A 9,691-nucleotide genomic window follows, 5' to 3' on the forward strand; every position below is an offset into this window, starting at 1 on the left:
GCCATCGGCGCTCGGGGGGACCGTGTGGTCACAGCGCGCGCCCGGCGCCGGGGTCTGAGACGGGCCCTTCCCACGCGGCGGCGCGTCCGCGCCCCCCGCCCCCACGCGCGCCCCGGCCGTTGAGTGTCGTGCCGTGGGGCTGGGGGAGGGGCGCGGAGGGGGGAGGGGGCCGGCGCGTCGCGGCCTCCGTGCTGCCCGCCGCGCGCTCGCGGCCCCCGGGTCCCCGCGCCCGGACACAGGGTCCCCGCGGCCCCCACGGTCCCCGCCGCCCAACGGCCTTCCCCGCCCGCCGCCCCCGGACGCGACTCCGGCGACAACAAAGGCGGGGACACGCCGCCCCTCCCCCGGCCGCGGCCCCGCGCTCCCGCCGCCCCGCCGTCCGCCCGAGAGGACCGGGGACGGGACCGGGGTGACCCGGGGGGACAGCGGGGACGCCAGGCCGCGCGCGACTCCGGCCTCCGCGCCCCGGCCCCGCGGCCCCCCGGTCGCCGGCCGCGCTCGGGGCCACCCGTCCGCCCGGGGCCCCCCGTGGGGCCCCCCGGTCCCGTCCCCGGTCCCGGCCCGGCCCGGTTGGAGCGCCCGGTGCCCGAGCGGCCGGGGCGGCGGGGGGTGTGTGCGAGGGGGCGGCGGGGACGGGGACCCCACCGGGAGGCCGCGGGGTCGGTCCAGCCCCAGCCCGGGCGCCCCCGCCCGGCGACCCCTCCCGGCCCTGCGGTCCGGCCCGGCCCGGCCCGGCGCCTACCCGTCCATTGCCGAACCGGACAAAGCCTCGCTCCCAGGGACCGAGCCGCGCACCAGCCAGACACACGAGCGGCGACAAAATGGCGGCCGGGCCCGACGGAAATGGCCGAGCGGAGCGGCGGGCGCGCGGGCCGAGCGGCGGAAAGAGCCGAGCGCCGCGCGGGGGAGGGGCGGGCGGGCGCACCTGCGGCGGCGGCGGCGGCGGGGACGTGGCGCGCCCCTCCCCCAGCGCCCGCCCGCCCCTCCCCCAGCGCCCGCCCCACCCCCAGCGCCCGCCCCTCCCCCGCCCGGGCCGCCGCGACCTCGTGGCCCGGCCAGTGCCACCCGGCACCTGCGGGCCCTGCCCGTGCTGACCCTGACCCGGGGCCGGGGCCGCTCCGCCCTGGGACCACCGCCCGCCGGCCGCTCCCTCCCGACACCTGTGCTCCACGCCCGGGGCGCACGTGGCTCCCGCCTCCTGGGGGACCTTCGGGGGCCGGTGGAGGAGAGGGTCACAGCAGCCCGGGGCAGGGGGCGCGCAGGTGCGCCCTGTGCTCCAGGGCGGGAGAGAAGGGGCTCCCCCATGGCCGACCCGGGGCAGGACCACAGCGCACCCCACGCCTCGTCTCTTGGTCCCCAATGGAGTGTTACGTTTGCAGCAGCTGGGACGTTCTTATCAGAGACTCAACCAAGTTTGAAAAGGCAGCCACTTTGGAAAACACGCTCAGTGGGGACTGGTTGGTCTGTACCTTTTCCTTTCGTCCACCTTCACTCGCAACCTGGACACACACACACACACACACACACACACGCATGTCTGACCCAGAGAAATGAGAATTATTCCCTGTCACTCCCCAGTGACACCTCATACTCACTCTGGGTGTTCCTGTGCCCCCTTTAGGCAAGCCACTTAACCCTATGATAACCCTGGTTCATCTAATAAATTATATGAAGATGGACAGACCTTCAAGAGCTCCTTGTCCAAATATTTTGCTACAGAACTCTTCAACACACTTAAAAATTTAGAATTCTTGATTTATCTCAGGGATTGGCAATCCTAAAAAATAAAGCCATTTCCTGCAATGCCTTCCCTTTGCCTTAAACATTGATTTATGATACATAAAGGACCCATATCAGCGCCATTAATAATCACTTTTCACGAATTTGTGGTTTTGTACATGTATTTTCACTCAACAATTAAATATGTAAGCTCCCAAAGGGCAGGAGGGACTCGACCATAATTCTCTGTATTCCCCATATTGACTCAGTCAGTATTGATTGATTGGCCATGGCTTTATCTTGGCAAAGACAAACTGTGCCGTGGGGGGAAGCCCTGTCCTTCCGTGGCGAAAAGAATTATTTGTGTTCACAAAAACACATTTCATTTTCTTTTCTTTTTTCTCCTAATAAAATAGAACACTACAAACAATAGCCAATAGGCTTGCTTATTTCAACCCATCACTTTCTAGAAAAGATGGAAGGTTATTTACAAGTCAAGATACAAACGTCCTACATAAAATACAGTGAAATAAGGAATGAAACAGAAGCAGAGGTTATAATTATGGAGTCCAGAATGAGATGGATGCAGCAGTCTTTATCGCAAAGTCATGTTGATTAAAGACGGGTTCATACTTGAGCGGTTTCCTTGTAGCTGCAGGACATCAGGCATGTACACTAACTTCTCCGGGAACAGGTTTCCTTCACTGGAAATGAAAACAGGATGAAAAATTGGGCCTTCATCCTAAATGTTTGTGAGGTCCAAAAGCACCTCCCAGCCCAGTGAGGGGCCACGGTAAGTCAAGGGCCCTATCATCATCCGTGTTATTTTCATTACCTCTAATTACCCACTTGAAAAAGAAGTGGTCACAGATTGGGCTCTTGGATCTTTAACAGCCAACCATATCCATATAAATAAATCTATATAGAGATTTTCACAAAGGTTAAACATGTCACTAAAGTAATTAGATTGGCTAGTATCTAGCGGTATAAATCTGAGAAAATGTCATAGGTAAATTTCCAAATCCCCATCCAAGTCTAAATTTGTGTGGTTTTTATGAGTTAACCATGGGCTAGATGATTAATCTCAACATCAGCAGATGGCCAACCTTTGTAATATGTGACAAGATTATATTAGTGTTTATGGATTCCTAACAAAATAAGGCGATAAAAAATGAAGCTCCCGTACAGTATTATTTCCATACACATCTTTTTTATTTTTTTAGCACAGTGATTTGTTCTTTCCTTTCTGAATGGTAAACGTTTTGACCTTTTACAGAGATTTACACTTATATGAATGATGATTAATTCTAAATTTCAGTGTATCCGGAGCCAAATGAGGCCTAATGTCTGAGCAATAAAACGAGAAAGTAGGATTTGATCCTAACGCTCTGACTTTCTTCCTAGCCCCACCTCTCAGCTGGCTTACGGCACTTTTTCATGCCACACTTTCTTCTTATGAGAGGAAGGGGAACAATTATAGAATCAATAAGGTAAAATTTTTGGTATGTATTTTTTTTTTCTTAAGTGAGAAGCGGGGAAGCAGAGAGACTCCTGCATGTGCTACCCAGCAAGCCCCCAATGCAGGATGCTCTGCCCATCTGGGACATTGCTCCACAACCAAGCTACCTTTAGCACCTGAGGCAGAGGCCACTGAGCCATCCTAGCATTCAGGACCAACTCACTCCAAACAATCAAGCCATGGTTGTGGGAGAAGGAGAAGGAGAAGAGATAGAAAGAGAAGGGGGAAGGGCAGGGGTAGAGAAGCAGATGGTCACTTTTCCTGTGTGCCCTGACCGGGAATCAAACACAGGACATCCACATGCCAGGCTGATGCTCTACCACTAAGCCAACTGGCCAGGTTTTCTTTTTATTCCATAGTAGTAATCATAGTACACTCTGTTCTGCAAATTATTTCTTAGCTTACGGAATATGTTTTACAGGTCTTTTCTTATGAGTGCATTTAGAGGTGCCTTTCTTTGTATGGCTGCATAATATTCTACCAAATAAGTATACCATGATTTGCTTAACTAGATCTCATTGATGGACATTTCGATGCCTCCAATCTTGCTGTTTACAATCAGTTTTGCAATGAATATCGTTGTTTCTAAGTCATTTTTCACATGTGTGAAATATACCTGCTGGATTAACACAGAATATTAAATTTCTGGGTGTACCTTTTGAATCTCAAAACACGCTATCAAATTGTCCTTCAGTTCCTTGAGTCCTTGTGGAAATATATATATTTGCATTCCTATCCTTTTGAAAGAGCTGATTTATTTTATATAGAGTTCCTGCAAATAAAAATGTCAAAGGCCAGTAACCAAATTAAAAAAATGGGTAAAATATGTGAATATAAAATGAACAAACATTACAGGAAAGTAAGAAAAAAAAAAAAAGGCCCAGCCTCACTTATAATCAGGGAATTCAAGGCAAACTGTATTAAAATCCTCTTCTTCACCTGCTAATGTCCACCTACCTCCTAACCTGCCAAAACTCCCTGAGGCCCAAGAATAAAAGATTGCTTTTGAAACTATCAATAATGTAAAAATAGAAGACACTCATACATACGCTAAATATCAAAAAGTTTTTTCCTTGTGCATTTTTTCTTTGAAATCTTCTGGAAGACATATTTCCAAAATGAGGGAATAATACATCAGTAAAGAAGAGGTGAGATCCAGGAGACCCGAGATCCAACATAAAAGAGAAGAAAAATAAATTAAATATTGAGAGAGAAGGCCATAACCCACCGCTGTGCACATCTGCAGCTATGCAGCTATGCACCAATTCACATATATATTTATACAGCTATGCACATATGCACCTATTCATCCTTACAGCTATGCACCTGTGCTCCTAGTAAGAAGTTCTCGGCAGATGCCGAGGTCCTTACAAAGGGCTCGTAGTTGCTGCAGCCTATGCAGCTATGCACTAATGCTCATATACATTTATACAACTATGCACCTATTCAGCCATACAGCTATGTACCTATGCAGTTATGCAGCTATGCAGCAGTCCTTCAAGTCCAATGCAATATGAGATCAGAGGGCTCCAGGAAAAACGTCTCCAAGAAAAGAACACGGAGTTTAGAGATTAAAAATGTCTAAATCCATTGAGCGGCATTTTGCAGTGCTGTTAAAATGCTTAGGGAAAAAACTTAAGATACGTGGCAAAAAGTTTTTAAATGAACTCCAAAATAAATAAAAAAAGTTGTAAAGAAATATCATAGTACACTATGGCTCAGTTATAAAAAAAAAATAGTTGCATCATAATAACGGAAACGATGAATATTAATAAAATTAAGATTGTGTGGCCCCGCCTGGTTGGTCCAGTGTGTACATTTCCCAGGTTCGATTCTCCCACAGGGCACACAGGAGCAGTGACCACCTGCTTCTCCACCACCCCCTCTCCCTTCTCTCTATCTCTCTTCCCCTTTCCTCCCACAGCCAAGGCTCCATTGGAGCAAAGTTGGCCCGGACACTGAGAATGGCTCCATGGCCTCCACCTCAGGCGCTAGAATGGCTCCTGTTGCAGCGGAGCAACGGCTCCTGGTGGGCATGCCGGGTGGATCCAGGTCGGGCACAGGCGGGAGTCTGTCTGCCACTGCCCTTTCTAACTTCAGAAAAATACAAAAGAAAAAAAAAAAAGAAAGAAAGAAAAGCATAGGTTGGCTTTTGTCTATTGCATAAATCTTCCGCAACTATTTACTTTCTAAGCTATGGGCCTGCGTTACTTTGATGAAAATAAACCTTACATTTGAGGACGGAAGGATTAGATGGCGGCGGGCACAGGGCCTCTTTGGTACTCGGCAGACGTGACTGCCCCTCGGCGTGCTCACTGCGAGCGGCTCCGCCCAGCCGCGGTCTTCCCGCCACTGCGCCTGTAACGAGGATTATTCTTGGAGGAGAACACAATGGTTTGAGTGGATCAGCACTTTTTCAAACGATCACGTATAAAGAACTAAACCAGGGGAAAGAATGAGAAAAGTAAACTGCACAGAAAAGGAAAAGATGGGGGGTGGGGAATGCTAACTACAAAGGACACGGCATCATTTTGCCTGATAATATTAGAAATATTATAATTTTATAGTATTTTATTGTGAAATACTATAAAAACTGTATTACCGTTTATGTAGCCCTCCGCAAAACAGCCGCATACGTGATAAGTGAGGACCAGGGATTTGCGAATAAAAATACAGGTCTTAAAGCTCAGGCTCATTGGAACGACTTAACTCTTCCAGCCCTAAATTCTTCCGCGATAATTTCACAAAGAAAGGGACCGACGGAAGAAATGGCAACCGTCAGCTTTTACAAATCTTTTAACATTTCTAAAGCTTTCAAAGTCGTTTCAATATATTTGTTTCCTAACGTCGGCAATGAAAAATTAAGAGATGAGAGCTGAAAACAGTTCGGATTTGGTTAAGTCTTTGAATTATTTTGTAGTAGATGTCTCTGTTGGGCATTGTCACTTTAGTCAATGACGACTCACCTTGTACATCCATTTTCTATTATAGTTTTTTTTAAAAAAGGGTATCCCTTTAAGAAAGGGTAAAGAGATGTGATTTTTTTTCTTATTTATATTTACAATGCAGTGTTTACTAAATTTGCAAATGATGATAATTTAAATTAGGAAGGTGGAATCAGCATTCTAAATGGTACTGGAAGGAATTGCAGCAGGAATACAAATGTAAACGCTCTTATTTAGGTTTTCAAGAATCAGTTGCATAAACACTCTGCCTAGAAGGGGACATATCGTTCGCTGAGAGATCCTATAAAAATCATGAAGCACTGAACCCGAGTTATTACAATCTTAGGGTAGTTAACGAAAAAATGGGAGTTCCCTCAATGATGTCGCAGTCCTACTGTGTTCTACTCAAATTTTGACCAAACGTTATTTTACCCTTTGAATAAAGGTTAAGAAAACAGTAACAGCCCTGGCTGGTTGGCTCAGTGGTAGAGAATCGGCCTGGCGTGCAGGAGTCCCGGGTTCGATTGCCTGCCAGGGCACACAGGGGAAGCGCCCACTTGCTTCTCCACCCCCTCCCTCTCCTTCCTCTCTGTCTCTCTCTTCCCCTCCCGCAGCCAAGGCTCCATTGGAGCAAAGTTGGCCCCGGCACTGGGGGTGGCTCTGTGGCCTCTGCCTCAGGCGCTGGAATGGCTCTGGTTGCAACAGAGCAGCGCCCCAGATGGGCAGTGCATCGCCCCCTGGTGGGCATGCCGGGTGGATCTCGGTCGGGTGCATGCGGGAGTCTGTCTGACTGCCTCCCTGTTTCCAACTTCAAAAAAATACAAAAAAAGAAAAAAAAAAAAAAAAAGAAAACAGTAACAGTTACACCAGGATAATTGTGGGCAGTATCATCATGGTGGGCAGCCCAACATTCGCTCTATTCTCTCCCTGTGGAGTAGCCGTGAAATCTGGGTGACTTTGGCCCCCATTCCAGCGCCAGGTGTCAGTTAGTCAAAGGAATCGCTCCCTTTCCACAGTGATAGCTTCTGGTAGTCCGAACCTAAGGCATTCCCTTGACCCCAGGGGTGGGTCGAGGGCTGGATCAATCAGCTTGAATCTGACCGTCATTCCATGATGGTGGTGATCACCCATTCTCCCTCTCCATGGGCACGACTGTACCAGCAGGGAGCTGGGATCCACGCCCGGCCGCCCCACTGAAATCACAGGCGCAGCCCAGGGAGACGGAATCTCCCGCCTCCCAACCATTTATTTGTCATAGTGTCATAGGAGCCAGGGAATGTATATATATATATAGCAAACTCACGTCACTCCTCTGCTCAGGATCCTGAAATGGAACCTGAGTTCATTCTCGGCAGATGCCAAGGTCCTTACAAAGGGCTTGTAGTTGCTGCAGGATCTGGTCCTCTGTCCCCTGTCATTCTTTGTGGACCAACCAGCCTTCCTGGCTGCGCCTAGAGCGTGCTGAGCGCCCTCTCACCGTAGTTCCTTCCCTTGCTCAAGATCTTCTTTTCAGACGATTGAAAGAAAACTAACCATTGAACTAGTGAAGGATGAGGAACCCACCTCCAAGAAGACAGGTTTTGAAGGAGTTGGGGCTGTTTACCCTGGGGACAACCAGCAAAGAGCCAGTTAGTCATCTCCAAATAAAGAAAGGCCATCCGACAAGAAGAGGAGTTTGGCGTAACTGATTTATCGTCCCACAAAGTAGACGGGATGGAAGTTCTAAAGAGTAAGGTGACCAACGTTTTCACAATGAAAAGGAGGACAAAAATAAATGGGAGAAAACAATATCATAAATAAGTGTTTTATTCATTGCAACAATAGTACACTTATAATATGATAAATGCATAATAAAAACATTTGTAATATTTTATATTGTAAATATGCTTACATGCCTATTAACTTTTAATAATAATTGTAAGAAAAAAGTACTCACTTAGTAAAACTAAATATCAAACAAAACCACTAATTTGGAGTGATATTTGGGTGTATTTATCATTTTCTAATTAAAAAACGTCTGTTTTATGCAACTATTTAATCAAAATGCGTTATTAATAGAGATGGTTTGAGGTTAGATTTCCACTTTAAAACTTGAATTTCGGGAAAATATTTGTAAATAAAATTATACGTATTTGGAAATTATTAAATAGATAATGAATTAATAAAACGTGAATTGTGCTTACCTGTCTATGATTGAATATTCACTGAGGAAAGAAATAACCGTGAGTCTACAATGTCGTATGTGCCGTGTCATGTTTCAGTTAGAAGTACACAAAGCCATTTGCGCGCTCGGGATATCGCACTCTCTCAAGGTCTCCCGTGCGGAGTGCGTGCGTCTCATAATCACGTCTGGCCACACTGTACCGATCCTTGACGAGTGGTCATGTCAAATACAAATACCTCACATCACACTCAATGGATCGACTCTGCATTGATGAAAGACAGACATTGACAAATGAGTCTTCCAATATCAAAAAGGAGGACATGTAGGAGGACACTTTTCGAGAGAGGACAGAACTTACAAAAGAAGGACTGTCCTCCCTAACGGGCGATGATTGGTCACCTTACAAAAGAGGCCAATTTCAGCTCAGCCTCAGAACGGACCTTCGAACAATGAGGCTGGCTCCCACTGGAATGAGCGGCCTCATGCTCTAGCCAGCTGTCCGGAGAGTTTGGGCCGAGTTGTACCACGTTCACCAGAGAGGAGAGAAGAGAGCCCAGCACTTGGGCCGTGGAGTGAGCGCGCTGAGTTTGGAAGCCCTTTCTGCTCCAGAATCTGGTCTGAAGTATTTTGTTGTGAGCACTTATAGGATGCTGAGCCTAAACACAAACCCTGTTTCTCTGTGACCTGATCCTTCCCTACTCCTCAGCTCTCTTCACATGGGGGGGGGGGGGGGCTTCCGCAGCCCTGCCTGCCCTGTGAGAGTCCCGTGCCCTTGGTCACAGCCGAGAAGACCAGGCAGCCGAGAAAAGTGTGCGGATCGGATGGATTCTGCCAGCTAGAACTTTAGAAACAGGACAAAAGACTCTCAGCCGGTCTTCTCGCGTGGTTAGAAATGTCACATCTTAGCTCAGAGGGAACGGACAGCCCCAGTGGGCCAGGTGAGCCTAGGAGCGGAAGTAAGTGATGGGCAGAAGGGGTGGAAGAAAGAAGCCGAGGCCGAGAGAGAGCAAGACTGAATGACAGAGATGGCACGGCTGGGCCACCTGGTCGGCTTTCTGTCCCTGCATCCGGTCCTTCCTAAGGGCCCTTGGTGTTCTTACCCTAGAGGCTCTCTCTCTCTCTCTCTCTCTCTCTCTCTTTCTCTTTTTTTCTTAAGCCAGTCAAGTTTTTTTTCTTTTACTTACAATCAAAGAGTCACAACCAATAACTATTTTATTTTTCTTTCAACCACTGTTTATCTGTATTTGTGATAGCTGGATCAATAAACTAAACCTTTGATCATTTCTGTGAAATGGGTAAGAATAACCCTCTCTGCACACTCACTGGAACGGCGTACACTGTCAC

General features: G+C 48.3%; 1 protein-coding gene across 4 annotated transcripts in view; it reads right to left on the reverse strand.

Moving 5' to 3' along the window:
• The window catches only part of PTBP2 (polypyrimidine tract binding protein 2), a 63,512-nt gene extending 62,658 nt beyond the window's left edge, over window positions 1-854 (reverse strand). For all 4 annotated transcript variants that reach the window (XM_066353518.1, XM_066353517.1, XM_066353516.1 and 1 more), the window contains exon 1: window positions 743-854. In XM_066353518.1, the coding sequence (XP_066209615.1) occupies window positions 743-750 (8 nt within the window). In that variant the 5' untranslated portion in view covers window positions 751-854. The remainder of the gene's footprint in view (window positions 1-742) is intronic.
• Between the last annotated feature and the right edge of the window lie 8,837 nt (window positions 855-9,691).

Source organism: Saccopteryx leptura, chromosome 11, assembly GCF_036850995.1.
Source record: "Saccopteryx leptura isolate mSacLep1 chromosome 11, mSacLep1_pri_phased_curated, whole genome shotgun sequence".
Taxonomy (NCBI): Eukaryota; Metazoa; Chordata; class Mammalia; order Chiroptera; family Emballonuridae; genus Saccopteryx; species Saccopteryx leptura.